Genomic DNA, 24590 nt, shown 5'->3' with positions numbered 1-24590 from the left:
CTGCAGAGCAGTAACTCATCCTTATTGGTCACAGATAGCACACTGATATCGGTGACAGTTTTTAAAAAATGTTCTTTGTTGTTTGAATGGCTGTAAAATCTTGCATTGCTGAGTTTCCACAAGTGAAAGAAACAGAGCCTAGAGAAATCAACCGCTGCCTGTTTCAGAGTGCAATTTCAGCTGCGCCCCAGCAGGTGGCGACACAGCCAGCTCATTGTTTCCAACGCGGGCTGCAAAGTTAAAGGTTGTAAAAGGAAGGATCACCTTTATACCAAATAACATGTAGCTGGATGTAATGTGATGGAAAAAAAAACAACAACAACAACCAAGAAATCATAGGCTTAATGCTGTCTGTCTGGTGACATAATACTAAAATAGACAAATTGGATGCGAGTGTCCGGAAACAACTCGACGGCCATTTATCCATTTTCTCCAGTCCTTTAAAAACTCTCTGTAAAAACGGATATGGGTGGAATCTAAATGCCCTGTCCTGCAGAGGCGAAAATGAGGCAAATGTTAAAAAAAAAAAGCCACATTAACAATCTGTTGGGTTCTTAATCAGAGCAGGCTGTGAAGGTTTAATTAATTCTGGGCTGCACTGTGGAAGCAACAAAAGAGGAAACTGAAAACAGTGAGCTGTTCATTTCTCGAGGCATGAAGTGGTAATGTCGCATGACTAAGCAAACACATCAGCTCACATTAAAAACTGCACATGGAATATCACACTGTAAATACTGTGTCATTCACAAGATATTAAACCCCAAAAACAACAAAAAGAAAAAGTAATGCTGTTATACACCTGCAGGCTCACATTGCCTCCTCAAGACATGGAAATTATTCTTGCAATGTCCAGTTACTAGTAAAAAAAATATTTTTTTTTTTATTTTGTTTATGTTTTTAATGATTTTTAGAAAAGATTACATTCTCAAAGCCTTCAAAAAGTTTATGTGTTGGGGGCAGAGGAATGGGATGTCAACCCTTTCCATTTCCTTCAGCAGGTTTCCCTCCTTTTACCCACCTATGTTCCTCTTTGTTTTTGCCATCAAAGTGAAGGGGTAAGTCTGTAGGAGTATGTGCATTTGAGGAAAAAGTTTCTCTGTGCTCTTCCCAAGGAACAAAACAAAAAGATTTAGGTCATTCAAGAATAAAAAGGGAGGAGAATTAAAAGGGAGGGGAGTAGTTGTTGTAGAGCTTCAAGAAAAACAAAAAACAAAAAAGTGCTTCAATGCATTTCCGAGGCCCGGTCAGAATTGAACCGGAGCAGAGATGGCAGTATGTGGAACGCTCCAGAGATGTATGGCGGTGTACTGATCCAACACTTACAGGAGGTAAAAAAACCCAACTCCAAAAACATGGACGATGAGCTTCCAGGGAGTCTTTGTGTCTCTGATCTGTTCATCCGACGGGGACCGTGAACAGTGCGTGCAGAGTGCCGAGCTCCAGGCCTTGTGTGACATTTATAGAAGTCGGGACAAACAGTCCGGTCCCGGGGAAGGAAAGGTCAGAGTGCGGACGGAGAGTGCAGGTGGAATCGGGAGAGGACAGCGGGTCAGGTCTACCATCAGAAGAAGGGGAACGACAAGCGCTACTCTTCCCTCCCGCCTGGTTCTACAAGCACAAATGGGTGGGGTGGGGGGCTTATGAAATGAACTCTGTGTCAGACGTGGAGGACCTCCATACTATATTCTTCTGTCTCTGTGTACTGGGAGGAGTTTGTGTCCGACTGGGTAGGGGCCAGTGCCTCCTTGCTCTCCAGGCTCGGCTCCATGAGCGGGGGCTTCTCCAGCGCCACCTTTTTACATGTGTCTGGCCGGTTCTGCACGTATATGACACGGTTGTAGGCCTTGAGTCTCTTCCATAGATGGATGTAGACCTTGCACTGGACGTACATAAAAACCAATCCGCCCGTGAAGCCGATGGCCACCACCACCAGCTTGGTCCAGAAAGGCCATTCCAGGATACCTGAGGATGAGAGAACCAGACAAAAAAAAACAAAAAAGATGGAATTGTGTGTGAGAGTCAAACACAAAGCAGACGGCAATAAAATGTGCAAAAAGTTTGGAAAGAAAGAAAGAAAAGTTGTAATTATGTGATTCGATGGGATGCATTCTGAAAGGAAGCAAAAAAAAAAGAAAAACTGAGGGAACAGAGAAAGATGGCATGATGAAAAATTTAAAGCAAAGCAGATCAAAGCAGAACTATATTATTTAATTCAAGCTTATATGGAGCAAAGGGAGCCTCACCAAACAACCTTTCACATGTCAAATTATATACCATAAACCAACAAAGTGGAAAGTACAACATTTAAAAAAAAAGAAAGTCTAGAAAGTGTGTCATATCTATTCAGTCCTTTTTTTTAAATTCCTAAATAAAAGCCTTAATGTCATCTAACAGAGTTTGCGCCTATATATACTCAGAGTATATTCTCAAAGAAGGAACAGTAATGAGTAGCTGCCAATGTGCTCAAGGCAACTCTGAGGGAGCTGCAAAGGTCTCCGGATCAAGTATGGAGAACATAACCATCAGTAAGTCACTCAACAAATATGGAGGGATTAGAAAACCACCTCTGTAGTTTGCAACAAGTCAGCCTGCTTAGATGAGACCAAAACTAAACCGTCTAAGAGACACAAACAAGCAAAATGGAAATCCAACACCCTGAGCACACCATTCAGACTTTAAGACATGAATGAAGGTGGCGGCAGCAGCATCATGCTGTGGGGAGGACTGGTCAGCAAAATGGGAAGACATATGGAGCAAAACACAAGGCAAACGGTATAAAACTTTGCTGAGGCCGCCGAAGATTCAAGAATAGGGTGGAGGTTCACCTTCCAGTAGGACAAAGTAGGTCAGAGCTGACGGGTTAAAAGTGGCCCTGGACTAAATTTAATCAACAATCTGTGTAAATGATCGAAAGCTGATATTCACAAACGCTCTCAAACTACAACTGGTTGAGTTTGAACTATTCTGCAAAGAAGAAAAATGTTTTAATATGTGGATGTGCAAAGATGAAAAAAAATAATATATTACTTTTTATAACGTAAAAGCAGTTATAACTTTACAATCATAAACTACATTGCGTTGGTTTGTCATATCGTATCCATAACATGTATTGAAGTTCGCAGTTGCATTCTGTCAAAAAGTTAAATTGAACAAAATCAAGGGTAATCAATACATTTGCTTCGCACTATAGTTGTAAACATCTAAGGAAAATATATGCAAGTTGCTGAATTTTGAAAAAAAAAAAAAAACTAGTAAAATCTTACAACTCTTGATCATTTTCTCAGCATGCAGTGTTTAAAGTCTAGAGCTGCCAGGATTTAATCATAATTTAAAGGGCAAAAAAAAAATCTACATGAGATGTTATACATGCGTTTATTTTATTACAAGGTTTTGACAGATTTGATTTTCAGTCAACCACTGAGACAGATTAAATCAAAAGCATAAATTTAATATTGTTGAACAGCCGGGTGTCTGACTTGACCCAATTTTAGTAAAGATCTGACTTTGGAAATATAAAATGTGGGATTTGTGAATGCTACTGCATATCCTTATCTTCATTTCTAATACTAAAAGCTAAAAAAAGACGATGTTTTATTGGATGATTTACCAAAAATTAAAAAATGAGGATAGAGTGGAAGAGCTGAACAGTATTTGTTGTAGATTTCCTACATTAGAAAAACATTTTGTTTGCCCTAGGGGTGGTTACAGCATTTCTGCTTATTTATTTGGCTCCCACATGCAGCCTTAGGGTTTTCACACAACTGGAAAACACAAATATTTGTCAAAATAATACACGGCACAGAACCTGAAATATTGGTCTCCTACAGCACAGCTAGGAAGGATGTAAAGCTTCAAGCTGGAGTTACCAAGTTTCATCTTTGATGATACAATGTTAATTAAAAAGCAATATTTACCTTACTTTTCTCTCTTGGGGGGGAAAAAAGGTATACATATTTGCAAGCAAACTATTTTGCCCTTATATATTTCTTTTTCAAAATGTCTTTACTGAGAGCAAAGCAGAATCAAAGTCAATTCCATGTTTGTGTAGAGAAACGCAATTTTCGTTCTGATATTAAAAAGGCAAGGCGGCAAACATGATAACTGCACCATTCGAGCTAAAACGACATGTTAGGCACTTTATTATAAACCTTGCTTGATGAAAATTTGTGAACGAAGGGAATTATTGAGTGAAATTATGCTCTACTAAAAACTTCTGGTCACAATGTATAACATAGAAGATAAATCAGTGTGTTCTTTGACTTTGTCTGGATTCTGCTAAAGAGAGATGTTGCTTAGCCTAAAATTAAGACAGAAAAGGGTAGAAAGAGGGGGGGACAGGGTGTAAAGTGTAGCTGCAAAATAATTGGATATAATTAACAAAAAGTTGACGGGAAGGGGTAAAAACAAACAAACAAACAAAAAAAAGTACTCTGAAAGTCAAAAGGCCAAAGTGGAAATGTTTACCTGGGATTCTTCGGGCTGCATGAGTAAAGAGAGTGTCACGTATTACAAAACACGAAAACAGATTTCCAAAATTAATATTAGGTCAAACAGTACAAGCGGTAACATCTGACAATGTGTTTCATCAGGCAAAACCTGTTGCACCAATTAAAATTATGAGCAAATGTTTTAGGGTGCTGAACTGGGCAGACATATCGGATTGGTCATCACAGCTTTGAGCAAACTAAAGCATAAAAAAACAGCAGCAGAGGAGCAGCACTGGTGAGAAATTACTGTACATCACCATGGCGACTGAACCTGACAGTCCTCAGAGACTCGGACATTTCTGATTCATCAGGTTGAGCTTAACAAACAGCCTGCTGCTCCATCTGCACACTGTCTCAGAAACGCTGTATGGAGCGATGAGTAACAGGAGACGCACAGCCAGCCAAAGCCATAATGGCTCTGCATTAATGCATCCATCTACATTTTAAGTCCTGATGGTGCTGTCAATAAAGCAGAGTGCTGCTGTCTATTTGCTCAGAACGAATGCAAGAAGCAGCATATCAAACATGTGAAAGAGGTCCTGACCTGCTACTTTATTTGATCAAGTTTCAAGCAATCGCAAAACCCATTTCACTTCGTTTTGCACAATTTTTCACTGGCCCTAGAGAAATTCAGGTTTATTGTTGTTATAGGACAAAGCTACCCAACCTTTCTTTTTTAAAAATCAAGAAATTAAAGGAGAGAAGAGAAAAAAAAGTTTAAAGAAATGTTTTAGCTCAGAAGTTAGCACAATCGTGTCTGTGCACGTTCTGAAGAAAAGAGCAAAAACTAAAAACAAGGTGCTACTCTTAAAAAGCCCTCTTTACTACTGTAAAAGCCTACTTTACACTTACTGACATGTGCTAAGTTAATTAGACATTCATTTTAATTGTGGCAAATTTTAATGAGTTAATTCAATTTCAACTACTCCATGTTACGCCAATTTGCAGCTAATGTTAGTCATCAAAATTGACAGATACATTTTTCACTTGTTTGGTAAGCAGGTAAAGAAAAATGCAAAAGGGGCTTCAACCAACTTCTTCAATCAACTTGTTTATTTTCTTAAGTTTTAAACAACAGTAAAGTCCCTTCATTTTTTGATACTATTTTGGTGAGGTAAGTGGTTACTATGGGGCAAAAATAAATAAGGCAAAACTATTTTTCACTCAACTAGTTTAGACAGTATCATCCAAAAGCAAATGTTAGATAAAACGATGTCCGTAAGAAATATCTATTTAAAAGATAAGTCAATTTCTTTTTATTTACAGATGCCGTCTGTTGCCAGATTTTATCCAGTGCTAAGCTAAAGCTAACAGCAGCAGCTATCAAAATGACACGCATCCCCCCCCCTCCCAGGTAAATTACTACATTCGTTGCATGCTGAATAGTTGGTCAGCTGCTTTGTTCAGCTTTGGTAATGTACATGCATGTGTCACGACGACAGATGTAATTTTCCCTGGAACACACAGATGGTGTATAATGAATGCTCAGAACCACATGCTCACAAGTCATGCCACATTTGTCCTTGTGAGGATGCTTTTGCTGACTCAGTTTCTTCCTTTCACACCAGCTCACAATGAACTGCCCTGCCTAAACAGATGAGCATTTTTTTTCCCCCCTTCACGAGCCTCAAAGCAAACATGAATAAACGTGTTTTCAATCGCCACTAAAAAGATCTCCATCTCTGCTGTGATTCTGCACACGAATTACACACGACTCTGACCACAAGGGAGACTTTCATGCCATCTTTAGTCTTGTAAATGCACGAGTGAGTGATTTGTAGATTATGGAAAATCGCTACTGAATGGTTCATTCAACACAATGCATGGTCTAACACAGACATTTATCAAAGATTATGGTAAGTCTTTAGTGTGTGTGTGTGTGTGTGTGTGTGTGTGTGTGTGTGTGTGTGTATCTGCAACTCTGCTGACCAGTTTTAATTTCCTCTGCCGTTCTGTCGATGAGGACGTAGAGCGACCAAACCACGCAGGTGATTGCGATGACGTGGAAGGTGACCGAGCACATGATCTTCCTTCTCTCGCTCGCCGTCATCTGAAGTTTCTCCCACTGCAGCAGAGGGGAAACAACATGCAGACAGAAAGCAGAGGCAGTCGTTTAAACTTGGCACTTTTTGGCGATGAAATACCGGAAGTAAAACGTTCAGCTGCTGAGGGGAAGACCTGAGCTACACGGCATTTCTTGGCGAGGTTAATAAGACGAAGAAAGAGAAGTGGCAAGTTGCAACCCAGCGCACTGGGGAGCAGCCAGCTGTTTGCCAGGCAGCTCTGTTAACAATGCTGGAAAAGAGCCCAGCAATTAAACAAACAAAAAAAAACGTAAGTGCTATCAGATTATTACTGTAAATAACTGCTGTGCTTTTTGAAAACGCCCAAATCCATTACTCCAGTCATGAAACTGTCCAATTGCAGGGTGGGTTTCATTAAAAGCGTGTCGCAGCACGACCTAAATCCTCAGTTAAAAGACACCTCACGCCGTGACCATCATCCCCATTTCGTCGCGATCTCCTCTGCACGCTCATGTGTGAAAGACGTCAACATTCACCCATGGGGTTGAGGAGCTATTAGAAGAGCAGCATTTGTTTAAGGCCTTTTGTGCAGTTAATGAGGGGTGGAAGAATTTTAATTAGAGTGTCCGGCTATCTTCAGACCACAGCAATTGATAACAACCTCTCAAAGATGTACGCTTCCTCTAAGCCATTTCAAATGAATCATCTTCCTCCCTTACAGTGCCCTGCTTCAAAGCACACAGTCATGGTTGTGTTATCTGTGCGACAGATTGGAGACGGTTTTTCAGCTTCGCGGCTTGCCAAATTAGTAAGAACATTTGGAAATGGAGCCAGAACAAAACCCTGAGTGAATTTATCAAAGAAATGGAGCGAGGTTCCGTTGGCTCGTCCTTAAATCAATGCAAACACAGTCAGTCGCACCTTGCGCAGTGGCTTGAGCTTCGTCTCCATGATGAACTCATATTTGCAGAGCTCACAGCAGCGGGTGTCTGAGCTCTTGATCCACTGCTGCAGACAGCTCTGGTGGACGAAGCGCAGACTCCCTGTGCAGTGGCACGGTGTGATCAGAGGACTCTCGTCATCGCCTTCACAGTGACAAATCCTGTGAGAAACCAAACATATACGGTCAACGCATAACCGGAAGAAAGTCGACTGGCAAAAAGAAGGCAGAGAGCAAGAAGGAATCGAAAGGTAGATTCGAGTGTGCAGAGTGCCATCGAAACATAGGTGGCTACAACTTTCACAATTCAATTTTTTATTTTTTTTTAAACATGTCTGAGAAGTTGTTGGAGTGACTGGAGTTTTTTTCTGGATGAATTGACTGATGCAGCACTGCCAATCCAATACCTGTTGAATCACACTGCTGGGCAGATGGCTGAAAGAAGTCTAAAAACACTTTTCCCTCAACTTATTAAAAAAATAATAATAATAATCATCATCATCAATTATACCTTCACAAAACCCACTGAAGCAAATGCATGTCTCATATGAATAAGATTAAACAAGGAAGACTTGTTTGATTTAGAAAACACTTTCAGTGAATATTCCTTAATCTGCACTACATCTGAAATATAACGCATATTTATGATTTACATCAATTCTGTGTCTCAAACCCAATATTTGTATTTTTTTTACATTTATATCAAAATTTCACCATGTACAATGTTTTTACCCAGTGCTATGAAGCATTTAGAAACCGATTTGACAGCTTGTTATTTTGAAACCTAATTTTTTTTTTTTTATCTTTGTTGCTCAAAAAAAACAACAACCCAAAAAACCCACAAAACTGAGTAGGTATAGGGCATAAAAAACTAAATCTTGATACCAGTCAGTCAGTCTATTTGTTTGTGTAGTCTGTCATTTTAGTTTGTAGCACACTGAACATGATGGGCCGCAGAAAGCCAAGGAGAGCGCCGTCTCAGGAGCTGAGAAACCAAATTATTGACTAGTTTGTTGAAGGATGTAAGAAGATCTCTACACAGCTACATGTTCCTGTGACTACGGCTGAGCAAAGTACCTGCATGGACGCAAGAGGAAAATTGATGGCAAATTGAAGAAATTAAGAAGAATAATAATGGTAAGAAGAGAGGCAATAACAAGAGATCAGAGAGAAACTCCAGGATCAAAGTTAATTAGCGTCATATTGCATCTTTTTTTAGTTTAAGCCAAAGTGGACTTAATGGACACAAAAAGGGGCACAACAGTCTGGATGGCAAATCAGAAAGGAAAAATGCTGTAATTGGCCAAAACGCATGATGGCTGGTGAAAAAGCTTTTAGGATACTGTCCTCTGGATACATCAGACAAAGCTGGAGGTTTTTGACCAATCACAGCTCCATCTTCACCGAATGGCCCTAGAGTGAAACATGAAGCAGGCTTCAGGTTGAATTTGTGGAGGGGACAATAAGCTCTCAAGACCATCGAGGTATTCTGGAGCAAAATGTGCTGCCTACTGTCTGAAAGCTCAATCACACGTCTTGTTTCCTTCTACAGTAAAATGACCAAAACACACAGGACCCGGACACACAGTCGGGCTCAGTTTATATCTGGTGCCAACATGTCTGTGGATAGTGTTAAATTCAGATGCAAACGCACGCAAAGCTGCATTAAGGAATGTTTCCTCCAGAGCCAGTTGTGTCTGCACTGCTTTGCCACTTTGAACAATGAGATGCATTCAAAGGGGCCTTACCTGGATGAGTGTGTGTGGAGGTGGGGGGGATACAAATCAAGGAGAAACAGCAGTTGTCAAAACGAGTGCCGCTAAGCAGCTATCTGAAATGAAATACTCTTTGAAGGAATCTTTGAGATAAAAACCCTCTTTATCCTCAGTGATAATGTTTTTTTTTTTTTTAAGCAGTTGTGATTTATTGATCCGTGGATGTCGGAGGCGGTGGGGGAACGGATGAGTCGATGACTTTCTCTCAGATATTTTTTTTTTTTAACTGTCGTTCTGGACCCGACTGGACCTGCTGCAGTCTGCTCATTATATAATTACTCTTTCAAAGCACAAAGCCTCTGGAATGCCAAGTCACATCTGTGCAGCTTTTAATGCATTTATGTCCTGCTGTGTTATGGGTTAATATCTCGTTGTATTTTCACATCCGTTACGTAACCAATTTAAGATTATAAAAGTCTGTGGCTGACATAACTTCATAAAGTTGTGACTCAGATGAAACTCATGCATGTTTATATCTTAACAGCAATGCAATTAAAGGACAGAAAGCATCTGCGATGCTACAGGAACACCAGCGGCCCTGCTGATTTCTAATCTGACAACCCAGGAATTTGCATGGCGTTATCTGCACGTGAAGTGGTTCGGTGACATTTTAACGCCAGACCGACGCGTCCAGATCATCTGGGATGTATGTTGATAACAGTAATGATGGCTTTAAGGGGTTGTGGGACAGAATGTTAAGGCGACCATCACTTTTGTCCAAGCCAAATTCATTAGCTTTTAATGATATTCTTTTGAGTCACGATTCAAAAGCAACACTGGATTTTCAGTGTTGATTCTCAAATTTTAAAATCTATATATACAAATACTTATTTCAGTGACATTTTATGGGTTTTTCTATTTAAAGGTATCAACAATTTTGTCTTTGTAGACGTTTCCTGAGCTTTGTAGATCCAGACGATCAAGACTGACGTTTTTCCAAGTCCAAAATCCAGACTACTGAGGACAGGGTTCAGGGATTAGTCATCCATAATTAAAGAGGCATTCTTAATTCTTTCACTTCAGTGTTGTGTGTGTGTGTGTGTGTGTACCGATGACACAGACCGATAAGATTGTAGAGGTGACGCACTCGTCCGAATGCGAGTCGGGGTCTGAAAATGCTTCAACTATCAATAAACAGTCGAAAGGATGGAAAACGATTCACCAATGCAGCGTATAATCTCCGTCAAACCATTTTCCTAAGCATTTCAAAGATGAGACGGCAGAAAAATCGATAAGATCTGCGAATGCTGTGACACGGACCAGCTGCTGGCCAGCAAGACGGTCACACATCTCAAAGGAAACAGAAGAAGCTAAATGCCGCTCTAATGGAGAACAAGCCCCGCGTGTCCACAGAGGCCTCATTGATAAACGGATCAAAAACAAACGCCCACAAGACAAATCAGTCAATTTCCCGAGCCCTCGTTTTCCTCCGAGTTATATGTATGAGGGAGCGTCGACGTCTCTGCGTGCTGCGGCAGGGAGCCGCGGGACACCTCTCTGCAGAGCAAGGAGCAAACAAACGGCGAAGGTGGAGATTGCAGCGGGAGCGCGGCATTCAGATGGGATCGCCTTTTATCACGCAGTTCGGGAGAGGATAAGAAGCACATGCGCCTACACATGCTGGAAAGCGAAGAGAGCAAGCAGGACGATGCTTATTTGCAGCCCGGCCTGATCTGGCCAAAGTGCCACAAGATTAAAAGAAAGTGAACAAAGGCGGATAAAAATAGGTCATTTACCACAGAGGAGGAGGTGGAAGGAGCAACGGATTAAAGCGGAGAGGAGGTGCAATTAGCATCTCCAGCGGAGGCCTTTTTTATGCTCATGGGTAGGCCGCTTTGTTTACATTCTCCACAGATAAGATGATGAACTACAGACTCATCCTACGCATACTGTATTTCCTATTGAAGTAAAGGGGGAAAAAAAAAATCAGCTCAGGGAAATGGACCATGTTGGTGCTTGTGTGAAGAATTGGTGTTGTTTGACATGAACAGATGAGGAATTGTTATTATGATAGAGATTTTTATTTATTTATTTTTTTTACGTAGGAGGGAAAAAAATCCCAATGAAATCTGTACACCTCCACTTTAAGTGTAAGAGCTCAGAAAATAAAGAGAAACATATTTCTGCTCAGGAATGCAAGGCTGTGTGCTAGCAGCAAACATGTTGACACCATTAAAGATAAAAATCAACAATTCTTGCTTTGTCAATCAAGGCGACGTACACCAGCATAACCAGTTTGGAAAACCTGCAACAAAGTCGAAAACATTTTTTTTTTTTTGCCACCAGCAGTTCATTCCAGAAACATTTAGCAGGGGAAGTTGAAATTTAATTTGCATCACTCGGGTAGCCACAGCACACCTTCCTTCACAGTCATTTTACTACATTAGAGGCGACACCAAAGTATGTCAACATGAAAATGTGAGAAGCAAAACAGAATCGGAGAGATCACAAGGAGTACGAGGCGAGATGGAAACAAGCCCTGTGAGAGTACAGTACGTTCCCCCGCTGAGGCATTCGCTTTTTTCCTGTTTGGAACCTCACTCGGCTTCCTCATACTTTTCTCCAGAGGTATTCAAAAATGTCTGAGCTGCAGTTTCTATCACGGCGCTTTAAAATCCTGCCCTCTCTCCTGCTCGCATCATCAAGTGCGTTTTGAAATTTGGTTTGCAACCGAGAAAGACTTTTTTTTGTCGTTCAGGATTTTGAGGTGTTGAGCTTTGAGCGTACAACGTGCATACTAACACACAAATCAAATAGCTAAACTTGGATGCTAAAATTTAAAATCTGGGTTTTGTTCTTTTTTAACGGATTAATTGTTTTCCACCGTATGCAGTTAATAGGTATAAAGAGCTTCACACTGCAAATTAGCAAACTGTGGGGACCAATGATGTAGGAGTATATGTGTAGGTCAGTCGCATATATCCATCAACTAAAATACATATTCAACTGAGTTAATATAATAGCTGTGCTTTTAAACAGAAATCCACTTCACCGCTTAATTTCTGAATATTTGATGGTTATTTATTGCTGACAACTGTTGGGCCAAGTCTATATTTGCAAATAGGGTCTAAAAGAGAAAACATATTTTCATGCTCAATACTGAGTGACTGAATTGACTGACTGAAGATGTAACGCCAATAAAATAATGCACTTAGAAGAAACACCATTTTATTCTTTATAAGCAGTGTACCGTTTTCCACTAAAAGCCTGATAAAATATAAAATAAAGTCAACGTGAATCGTTTTTAAATGTTAGCGGGAAGATTACTGAAAAGATCTCTGATGCGTTTTTAGTCGTCTGGCAAGATGCGGAACAACCCTTATGAGCTTTCCCAACGCTGCAATGTGTTGTTAATCAAGGCCTGGCTAATGATTAAAGGGGAAAAACAAGTTTGCGTACTTCCTCAGGTGAACTCAGGTCTTGGCTCACGCTCCAGGCCACCTGACAGAGTGGCTGGCACAGGGTGTTTGCGTTTGCACACGTGAGTACAGTCAGAGGCTACGCAGCCTATTTGAAGCCCATAATCTCTGTTGATCTCTGACCTGTGTCTGCCCACATCTAAGCTCATGTTGCTTTTCTCCCTTCGCGTAATGAAGTAAGAGCAGCACAGGTACAGGAACGCAGCTGAGGGAGGCAACAAAGACATAATTGTTGTCTGTCTGAGCTAAAGACGTAAATCTCTTCGGTCCAGTGAACTGTCACCGTATCGACAAACGGATGGTGTAACCCAGAGGGGCTCGGTGTCGGGCTTTCGGCCACTAATCATTATCTACTGCTACCGAGGCTGATCAACAGGGTTCATGCAGCCATGCCCTGATCTTCAATCAAATCATTCCCTGTAAGGCTGCACACAACCGGCCTTGTGAACCAAGACCTGTGTTAAATAGACCTATTGTCCACTTCTTACCACAGAAACACGCTCCACGTCAGAACCATTACATTTTCAGGACTGACCTGCTGCCCTGAGCGTTCCCACCAGCCCTCATTCTCAACTCCAAATGTCTTTGTGAAATCAATCACATCTTCCTTGAGACTATAGAGACACTTTAACCCACCATCGATCTAGTCTAAATGAAAAACTCTTTAAAAAAAAAAAAACAGCTTGGCAGCAGACCTGGGGGGAAAAATACATGGAAGAGTCTTGAGAAAACAGTGTAGTGAAAATAAATGGAATGAAATGACAACACAACCAATGTCTTGTTCTACACACAAAATAATCATGGTGGTTGGGAAGGAGATGTTCATGTTCAGCGATGTGAAAAAGTAATTGTTCCCTTACAGTTTTCTTTTGTTTTGTCACACTTAGATAATAAAAAAAGTTATACAAAGATTTCCAAGTATTATGATTTCATTCATGACAAAGAAACTATCCAAATAAAGCCCTAAGTGAAAAAGGAACCACTTCTAAAATTAGCTGGTTTTCCAATCTCAACTGGATTTAATCTCCAACACAGACTATGGCAGGCCAAATTATTCAATTTCTTCTTTTTTAACTATTCAGAGGTGGATTTGCTGGTGTGCTTTGGGTCATTGTGATGCTCCATACTGTGCTTGAGCTCATGAACTGATGGCCATACGCTCCTTAAAGCTGTGATGCATTACTGTACAACTGTCATGTTAGCTGTATTGCTGTTATTTTCATGCCAGATGTAAAAAAAGCACACCTTCCAAACAATTGGCCACTTCAGTCTAATCAGTCCACAAAATATTTTAAAATTTATCAAGATGTTTCTGGTGAACTTGCACATTTTGTGCTCGTCTTGATCACTATTACGCTTGAATGCTGAAAACTGAATCAGATCAAGTCTGCAATGCCTTAAATTTAGTTTTTATCCTTTTCTGACCTCCTAGATGAGTCATTAATGTCTTCTTATGGTAATTCTGGTGAGTTGAGAACTCCTGCAAAGGAACCCATTTAAGTGAATGGTTGATTCTACAGGTCTGGCTGGATGTGACTAGTGAAATTAAACCAAAAAAAAAAAGTGGTTAACTTCACTGAATGAAGAATTTAACAAAAGAGACAACGGTGAAGACGATTTCAACAATTTTGAAATCAAAAAAAGGCAAAAAACAAAAGAAACCTAGAGGAAGGGAAATACTTTTTACTAACACTGAAAAGCTACGCTGGGTCCTTCTGATTCGCGGCTCGACTCTGAGCAGAGTTTTGGATGACAGACACCGCTGGGCTGGGTGATTACACTACGGGAGGAGGAACTCTCCACTACTCCACGGGTCTCTGGGGAGCACCGCCACATCAACTGTACGATGGAGGGTTTCAGGGCTGTAGACCATCCAGACAATCACCCACCTGCAGCAGTCCCCTGATAGAGAATAATGTGACAGTGGCCCTGATTTCTCCGTCAAAGGCGACGAACAGCATTCCAGGTCCGAGTCCTCGTCCATATAGCACAGCGGGGCTAGAAGAGTCCCAGACACGCTGAGCGTCTCCGGGGTCGTCGTCTGGCTCGCTCCCTTGGAAGGTGATCTACTGTGCTCCACTTCGAACACGCCGTCATCTCCTTGTGAGAGGAAGCCTGACTCTGTGCCTTCTAGCAGCGTGCTGCAGGACTTGGTGATGTGGAGGTGGGAGGCGTAGCTTCCCAGCTCAGAGCACTGCAGGCTGGCGGAGGTGGAAGATCGGGAGAAGGGAAGGAGGAGACGAAGGAAGTTCGAGCCCGGAGTGGAAAGAGGCTGGAGGAGACTGCTGGGGTGAGGAGGAGGAGGACCGGATGAGTTGCCCAACATGTATTTGTGGTTGTTAGTGAGGGAGGGGACAAGGTGGAGGGTGGTGCGGGTTGAAAGTGGAGCATCCCTGCTCTCCCTCTTGGACGTGGCGACCGGGTCGTCTCCGAGCATCTTGCCGTCGGGACACTGGGCGTGCTCGGGCTTCACATCCAGCTCTCCCTCCGAGCATGTGCGATCTATGAAGTGCAGCCCGCGACAAAGGTTGTCCACGCGCTGACCCACGTCGTTCAGAGACAGAGAAAACCTGAGAGAGTTTTTAGGCCGAATGCCAACGGAGGCGGGGCGCAGCACGGACAGCCAGTCTCTCTGCTTGGCGCACTTGGAGCCGTGCGGGGAGTCTGCGCAGACGGTGGTCACCGAAAGACCATCAGACGTTTTACCGTTGGAGTTCAACAGGACCACCGCAGTCTGTTTCTGAGTGTCCTGATCCTGACTGCTGTAGTGTTGGAGGTTTGTGTGCATGTGTGTGTGTTTATCAAAGAGGATCATATGATAGACAATGGGATTAGAAAGTGGAGAAAAAGACAAAAAAAGAGAAATGGAAAGGACAATCATGTGCTTTAAAATGGAGAAACAACAAAAAAGGAAGATGAGGTTGACTTTAGCTGGCTTTGACACATGCAAGGTTTGATCTCAAAACTGGAATATCATCCGAAAGTTTATTTACTTCAGCATACCACTTCACCAAGCTAAACTCGTAATATGCAGAATAAATCCTTCTGTGAAATGAATGCAACCTTTTATTTAATAATGATGATCTAGAGAAGGGACTCTGACCACTGAGCAACATTCAATTTTCTCCTCAGCTCAGGTAAAACATTTCTAATGTTTCTGGTTAAAATTGGCTTAACTCAAACAATGCACCAGCTGTCTGAAACGGTCTTTGCATAAAAATCCTGTCAAAGCTGCAAATATACTTGTGGTATGTACTCCCTTTTCTACCACAGATTTTTTTTTTTCCCAACTAAATTTTCCATTAATATAGTGGATATAGCAGCAGTCTGAACAGGATGCTTCTTCACAACCCAACACTGTAATTTGAAGAGAATCTAACATTGAATTTTATTTGGTTGTAAAGCACAATCATCGAAATTGACAGAATTACTCTGCGTAATGAATCCAGAAATGCAATTCTTTTGAGCAAGATTAAATTTTCAATGATATTCAAACTTACTGCGATCCAACTGATGATCTGATAAAATACATTTTACAAGCAATCCTAGGAAGTCTCACAGTGACGGTAAATAGCGTAAAAGTACAGGGAAAGCCAACATCGCCCACTGATGGGGAACTTCACCGGTAACGTTTGCAGACAGTTCAATTTATGGCACTCTGGTATAAACACCTGCCAAGGGTAAATAGAGAGATTTGAAGCCATTTGTACCTGCAGATGTCCTGGCTGGACGGGGAAACGGACGTCCTTGAGAAACTGCATGGGGCGTTGACTGAGGTCGGGCTCCCCGCCTGGAGAACAAAAACATTCAGGGAAAAAGAAAAAGGGCTGTTAAAGGCAGAAAATGAAATCACGAGAGCATCAACACTCTACTGTTACACAAACTTGAAATAACCTAGCACGTCGCACCCAGTTATATTTCTAGTGATGACTGTAGTTTGTCTTGTGGGCTGACGACAATCAGGTTGTCGGCTTCTGAAACCGATTTGGTTTTTCTTTTTTTACTGAAGGAATCAAAGCATGTTGAATACTGAAGCAGAGGGCAAAAAGACGAGAGGGGAGGAGGAAATTCCCAACACTGACAGTTAATCTATTGGGTTAAAGTTGTGGCACAAATATTCTGTCTGAGAACAGAACAGAGGAGGTGGAAAAAAAACAAAAAAACAGGCACAAACGAGGAGAGATGCTGATGAGACAGAGAGAAATGAACGCATGCAGAGCTGAGGAAAGACGACGCTGCAGGTGGTGAAGGTAGGACGAACGTTTAAATGACAGACCTGAAGCTTTTATACTTGTTGAAAATGATGTAAAGTAAAAATATTCTCACACAGAAATGTTTTCCCAACTTCTTTTAACAAATAAAACTTCAAATGGGTGATGTAAACTCACATTTAAATCCGACAGAGTCAAAACTTTAAAGAGACGCGTGCATCACGGTGAACATCTGAAACACCGTTATATAACTTGCCTTAATTTTACTTGCCCAAATACAATGCAGCGCATAATTTTCAGGTTGTATTTGTAAAAAAAAAAATAAATAAAAAAATATGAAAACCATGCCTGTACTACTTTATGTTCAAGACAGAATACATAAAATGGCAGCAAAATATATTAAAGATTACAGTTGTAACATAATTCAGGAGGAATGAATACTTCTACAAAGCTCTGTGCAGCTTCTATTAGCTCTTTACCGAAAAGGAATAGTTACGTTTTTTGTGACAAAATAAAATGTAATGATTACCAAACTACTTCAGAGCCAAGAGCGTCGCTATTATTCACCCGATTTGGAAGTAGTTAACACAGGAGGCAATTAAATTTCTTTTTAACACAAATCACTGTGTGGTTCACACATAGCTGTGTTTGTCTTGGAGTGAAACGATGCAACTTGCACATCTTTTAAACTTGTGTTATCATACAGGTGTATGATTACCATGAATAGGTCTCCTCGCCACTTCTTTTTTCCAGTTCTTACTTCAGTTTCACACAGTAGCGGCATTAAACACTTGCGTGTTTATTGATACAAATAAAGTGCAATCCGTGGTCTCGGAGTTTCAGTATCTGATATAAAGACAATTTCAACATGAGACTAATTTACCCATCGACTTCATTTCCTGCCAAAGTAAAATTTATAGCTCATTACCCAACATGGGTCAATAGAAAACTCGATGCCCAGCTACGCCCTTCAGCACGTGTAATCCATGTGTGCATATGGTACAAAGTTATAATAATAAAAAAAAAAGCTTTCAGTTCCACACCAAAGGCCAAACTCTTTTCTTTGTTCCGGTTTTCTCCAATTGTCCTCCAAGGTTACCGTTTCACCAAAATCAGTTTGTTCCTCCTGCTTTAATATTTAACCGTTTTAGGTGTAAAGATCACATTAAAAAGCTAGCCAATTAAAAACACTGCAGTGTGTTGTAAAAGTATTCATAGCCATTGAGCTTACTCTCATTTTGTCAAGTTAAATAAAACCACAAATTTATTGGAATTTTATAGATTTTTATTTACACACGGTTCAGCTGCGTGATATTTAATCTCATAAATCCAGGATTTTTTTTTTTCTTTTTTGAAGGCTTTAGGGGTTTGGAGAACATTATTGCACAAACAAACCACAGAGAGGATGGAGAGAAAGTTGAGAAGAAGCTTAAAGCAATTTAAATTATAAAACAAAATTTCAACCTTTTCATGGAGCTCTGTTTATTCCAGCATATGAAAATGCAAACTTGCATTTCAACTGACTAACCGCACAACTATCAGACGACCACTACAAATCTTGCCTTCATGAAAATCTGGCAAGAATGACGACATCATTAAAGTAGGTCTGCGCAATTTTAGGAAAGAAACAGATTAAAATATAATTGCTGAATATTGAAATTGAGTTATTNGCCCTCTTTACTACTGTAAAAGCCTACTTTACACTTACTGACATGTGCTAAGTTAATTAGACATTCATTTTAATTGTGGCAAATTTTAATGAGTTAATTCAATTTCAACTGCTCCATGTTACGCCAATTTGCAGCTAATGTTAGTCATCAAAATTGACAGATACATTTTTCACTTGTTTGGTAAGCAGGTAAAGAAAAATGCAAAAGGGGCTTCAACCAACTTCTTCAATCAACTTGTTTATTTTCTTAAGTTTTAAACAACAGTAAAGTCCCTTCATTTTTTGATACTATTTTGGTGAGGTAAGTGGTTACTATGGGGCAAAAATAAATAAGGCAAAACTATTTTTCACTCAACTAGTTTAGACAGTATCATCCAAAAGCAAATGTTAGATAAAACGATGTCCGTAAGAAATATCTATTTAAAAGATAAGTCAATTTCTTTTTATTTACAGATGCTGTCTGTTGCCAGATTTCATCCAGTGCTAAGCTAAAGCTAACAGCAGCAGCTATCAAAATGACACGCATCCCCCCCCCTCCCAGGTAAATTACTACATTCGTTGCATGCTGAATAGTTGGTCAGCTGCTTTGTTCAGCTTTGGTAATGTACATGCATGTGTCACGACGACAGATGTAATTTTCCCTGGCACACACAGACGGTGTATAATGAATGCTCAGAACCACATGCTCACAAGTCATGCCACATTTGTCCTTGTGAGGATGCTTTTGCTGACTCAGTTTCTTCCTTTCACACCAGCTCACAATGAACTGCCCTGCCTAAACAGATGAGCATTTTTTTTCCCCCCTTCACGAGCCTCAAAGCAAACATGAATAAACGTGTTTTCAATCGCCACTAAAAAGATCTCCATCTCTGCTGTGATTCTGCACACGAATTACACACGACTCTGACCACAAGGGAGACTTTCATGCCATCTTTAGTCTTGTAAATGCACGAGTGAGTGATTTGTAGATTATGGAAAATCGCTACTGAATGGTTCATTCAACACAATGCATGGTCTAACACAGACATTTATCAAAGATTATGGTAAGTCTTTAGTGTGTGTGTGTGTGTGTGTGTGTGTGTGTGTGTGTGTGTGTGTATCTGCAACTCTGCTGACCAGTTTTAATTTCCTCTGCTGTTCTGTCGATAAGGACGTAGAGCGACCAAACCACGCAGGTGATTGCGATGACGTGGAAGGTGACCGAGCACATGATCTTCCTTCTCTCGCTCGCCGTCATCTGAAGTTTCTCCCACTGCAGCAGAGGGGAAACAACATGCAGACAGAAAGCAGAGGCAGTCGTTTAAACTTGGCACTTTTTGGCGATGAAATACCGGAAGTAAAACGTTCAGCTGCTGAGGGGAAGACCTGAGCTACACGGCATTTCTTGGCGAGGTTAATAAGACGAAGAAAGAGAAGTGGCAAGTTGCAACCCAGCGCACTGGGGAGCAGCCAGCTGTTTGCCAGGCAGCTCTGTTAACAATGCTGGAAAAGAGCCCAGCAATTAAACAAACAAAAAAAAACGTAAGTGCTATCAGATTATTACTGTAAATAACTGCTGTGCTTTTTGAAAACGCCCAAATCCATTACTCCAGTCATGAAATTGTCCAATTGCAGGGTGGGTTTCATTAAAAGCGTGTCGCAGCACGACCTAAATCCTCAGTTAAAAGACACCTCACGCCGTGACCATCATCCCCATTTCATCGTGATCTCCTCTGCACGCTCATGTGTGAAAGACGTCAACATTCACCCATGGGGTTGAGGAGCTATTAGAAGAGCAGCATTTGTTTAAGGCCTTTTGTGCAGTTAATGAGGGGTGGAAGAATTTTAATTAGAGTGTCCGGCTATCTTCAGACCACAGCAATTGATAACAACCTCTCAAAGATGTACGCTTCCTCTAAGCCATTTCAAATGAATCATCTTCCTCCCTTACAGTGCCCTGCTTCAAAGCACACAGTCATGGTTGTGTTATCTGTGCGACAGATTGGAGACGGTTTTTCAGCTTCGCGGCTTGCCAAATTAGTAAGAACATTTGGAAATGGAGCCAGAACAAAACCCTGAGTGAATTTATCAAAGAAATGGAGCGAGGTTCCGTTGGCTCGTCCTTAAATCAATGCAAACACAGTCAGTCGCACCTTGCGCAGTGGCTTGAGCTTCGTCTCCATGATGAACTCATATTTGCAGAGCTCACAGCAGCGGGTGTCTGAGCTCTTGATCCACTGCTGCAGACAGCTCTGGTGGACGAAGCGCAGACTCCCTGTGCAGTGGCACGGTGTGATCAGAGGACTCTCGTCATCGCCTTCACAGTGACAAATCCTGTGAGAAACCAAACATATACGGTCAACGCATAACCGGAAGAAAGTCGACTGGCAAAAAGAAGGCAGAGAGCAAGAAGGAATCGAAAGGTAGATTCGAGTGTGCAGAGTGCCATCGAAACATAGGTGGCTACAACTTTCACAATTCAATTTTTTATTTTTTTTTAAACATGTCTGAGAAGTTGTTGGAGTGACTGGAGTTTTTTTCTGGATGAATTGACTGATGCAGCACTGCCAATCCAATACCTGTTGAATCACACTGCTGGGCAGATGGCTGAAAGAAGTCTAAAAACACTTTTCCCTCAACTTATTAAAAAAATAATAATAATAATCATCATCATCAATTATACCTTCACAAAACCCACTGAAGCAAATGCATGTCTCATATGAATAAGATTAAACAAGGAAGACTTGTTTGATTTAGAAAACACTTTCAGTGAATATTCCTTAATCTGCACTACATCTGAAATATAACGCATATTTATGATTTACATCAATTCTGTGTCTCAAACCCAATATTTGTATTTTTTTTACATTTATATCAAAATTTCACCATGTACAATGTTTTTACCCAGTGCTATGAAGCATTTAGAAACCGATTTGACAGCTTGTTATTTTGAAACCTAATTTTTTTTTTTTTATCTTTGTTGCTCAAAAAAAACAACAACCCAAAAAACCCACAAAACTGAGTAGGTATAGGGCATAAAAAACTAAATCTTGATACCAGTCAGTCAGTCTATTTGTTTGTGTAGTCTGTCATTTTAGTTTGTAGCACACTGAACATGATGGGCCGCAGAAAGCCAAGGAGAGCGCCGTCTCAGGAGCTGAGAAACCAAATTATTGACTAGTTTGTTGAAGGATGTAAGAAGATCTCTACACAGCTACATGTTCCTGTGACTACGGCTGAGCAAAGTACCTGCATGGACGCAAGAGGAAAATTGATGGCAAATTGAAGAAATTAAGAAGAATAATAATGGTAAGAAGAGAGGCAATAACAAGAGATCAGAGAGAAACTCCAGGATCAAAGTTAATTAGCGTCATATTGCATCTTTTTTTAGTTTAAGCCAAAGTGGACTTAATGGACACAAAAAGGGGCACAACAGTCTGGATGGCAAATCAGAAAGGAAAAATGCTGTAATTGGCCAAAACGCATGATGGCTGGTGAAAAAGCTTTTAGGATACTGTCCTCTGGATACATCAGACAAAGCTGGAGGTTTTTGACCAATCACAGCTCCATCTTCACCGAATGGCCCTAGAGTGAAACATGAAGCAGGCTTCAGGTTGAATTTGTGGAGGGGACAATAAGCTCTCAAGACCATCGAGGTATTCTGGAGCAAAATGTGCTGCCTACTGTCTGAAAGCTCAATCACACGTCTTGTTTCCTTCTACAGTAAAATGACCAAAACACACAGGACCCGGACACACAGTCGGGCTCAGTTTATATCTGGTGCCAACATGTCTGTGGATAGTGTTAAATTCAGATGCAAACGCACGCAAAGCTGCATTAAGGAATGTTTCCTCCAGAGCCAGTTGTGTCTGCACTGCTTTGCCACTTTGAACAATGAGATGCATTCAAAGGGGCCTTACCTGGATGAGTGTGTGTGGAGGTGGGGGGGATACAAATCAAGGAGAAACAGCAGTTGTCAAAACGAGTGCCGCTAAGCAGCTATCTGAAATGAAATACTCTTTGAAGGAATCTTTGAGATAAAAACCCTCTTTATCATCAGCGATAATTTATTTTTTTTTAAACAGTTGTGATTTATTGATCCGTGGATGTTGGAGGCGGTGGGGGAACGGATGAGTCGATGACTTTCTCTCAGATATTTTTTTTTTTTAACTGTCGTTCTGGACCCGACTGGACCTGCTGCAGTCTGCTCATTATATAATTACTCTTTCAAAGCACAAAGCCTCTGGAATGCCAAGTCACATCTGTGCAGCTTTTAATGCATTTATGTCCTGCTGTGTTATGGGTTAATATCTCGTTGTATTTTCACATCCGTTACGTAACCAATTTAAGATTATAAAAGTCTGTGGCTGACATAACTTCATAAAGTTGTGACTCAGATGAAACTCATGCATGTTTATATCTTAACAGCAATGCAATTAAAGGACAGAAAGCATCTGCGATGCTACAGGAACACCAGCGGCCCTGCTGATTTCTAATCTGACAACCCAGGAATTTGCATGGCGTTATCTGCACGTGAAGTGGTTCGGTGACATTTTAACGCCAGACCGACGCGTCCAGATCATCTGGGATGTATGTTGATAACAGTAATGATGGCTTTAAGGGGTTGTGGGACAGAATGTTAAGGCGACCATCACTTTTGTCCAAGCCAAATTCATTAGCTTTTAATGATATTCTTTTGAGTCACGATTCAAAAGCAACACTGGATTTTCAGTGTTGATTCTCAAATTTTAAAATCTATATATACAAATACTTATTTCAGTGACATTTTATGGGTTTTTCTATTTAAAGGTATCAACAATTTTGTCTTTGTAGACGTTTCCTGAGCTTTGTAGATCCAGACGATCAAGACTGACGTTTTTCCAAGTCCAAAATCCAGACTACTGAGGACAGGGTTCAGGGATTAGTCATCCATAATTAAAGAGGCATTCTTAATTCTTTCACTTCAGTGTTGTGTGTGTGTGTGTGTGTGTACCGATGACACAGACCGATAAGATTGTAGAGGTGACGCACTCGTCCGAATGCGAGTCGGGGTCTGAAAATGCTTCAACTATCAATAAACAGTCGAAAGGATGGAAAACGATTCACCAATGCAGCGTATAATCTCCGTCAAACCATTTTCCTAAGCATTTCAAAGATGAGACGGCAGAAAAATCGATAAGATCTGCGAATGCTGTGACACGGACCAGCTGCTGGCCAGCAAGACGGTCACACATCTCAAAGGAAACAGAAGAAGCTAAATGCCGCTCTAATGGAGAACAAGCCCCGCGTGTCCACAGAGGCCTCATTGATAAACGGATCAAAAACAAACGCCCACAAGACAAATCAGTCAATTTCCCGAGCCCTCGTTTTCCTCCGAGTTATATGTATGAGGGAGCGTCGACGTCTCTGCGTGCTGCGGCAGGGAGCCGCGGGACACCTCTCTGCAGAGCAAGGAGCAAACAAACGGCGAAGGTGGAGATTGCAGCGGGAGCGCGGCATTCAGATGGGATCGCCTTTTATCACGCAGTTCGGGAGAGGATAAGAAGCACATGCGCCTACACATGCTGGAAAGCGAAGAGAGCAAGCAGGACGATGCTTATTTGCAGCCCGGCCTGATCTGGCCAAAGTGCCACAAGATTAAAAGAAAGTGAACAAAGGCGGATAAAAATAGGTCATTTACCACAGAGGAGGAGGTGGAAGGAGCAACGGATTAAAGCGGAGAGGAGGTGCAATTAGCATCTCCAGCGGAGGCCTTTTTTATGCTCATGGGTAGGCCGCTTTGTTTACATTCTCCACAGATAAGATGATGAACTACAGACTCATCCTACGCATACTGTATTTCCTATTGAAGTAAAGGGGGAAAAAAAAAATCAGCTCAGGGAAATGGACCATGTTGGTGCTTGTGTGAAGAATTGGTGTTGTTTGACATGAACAGATGAGGAATTGTTATTATGATAGAGATTTTTATTTATTTATTTTTTTTACGTAGGAGGGAAAAAAATCCCAATGAAATCTGTACACCTCCACTTTAAGTGTAAGAGCTCAGAAAATAAAGAGAAACATATTTCTGCTCAGGAATGCAAGGC

At 41.1% G+C, this 24590-nt stretch overlaps 1 protein-coding gene across 5 annotated transcripts in view; it reads right to left on the bottom strand.

Moving 5' to 3' along the window:
* Window positions 1-64: 64 nt before the first annotated feature.
* Window positions 65-24590, bottom strand: part of marchf8 (membrane-associated ring finger (C3HC4) 8) — a 98505-nt gene continuing 73979 nt past the window's right edge. For 4 of the 5 annotated variants that reach the window (XM_016678696.1, XM_016678700.1, XM_016678697.1 and 1 more), the window contains 4 exons: window positions 20658-20838; window positions 19642-19777; window positions 4465-4479; window positions 65-1962 (listed from right to left, as the gene is read on the bottom strand). In XM_016678696.1, coding sequence (XP_016534182.1) covers window positions 1658-1962; window positions 4465-4479; window positions 19642-19777; window positions 20658-20838 — 637 coding nt within the window. In that variant the 3' untranslated portion in view covers window positions 65-1657. The remainder of the gene's footprint in view (window positions 1963-4464; window positions 4480-19641; window positions 19778-20657; window positions 20839-24590) is intronic. The other variant, XM_016678699.1, reaches the window with a different exon arrangement.

Source organism: Poecilia formosa, unplaced genomic scaffold (genome assembly GCF_000485575.1).
Source record: "Poecilia formosa unplaced genomic scaffold, Poecilia_formosa-5.1.2 Scaffold188, whole genome shotgun sequence".
Classification (NCBI taxonomy): domain Eukaryota; kingdom Metazoa; phylum Chordata; class Actinopteri; order Cyprinodontiformes; family Poeciliidae; genus Poecilia; species Poecilia formosa.
Note: the sequence above shows the minus strand (reverse complement) of the source record. Positions and strands in the feature narration are given on the sequence as shown.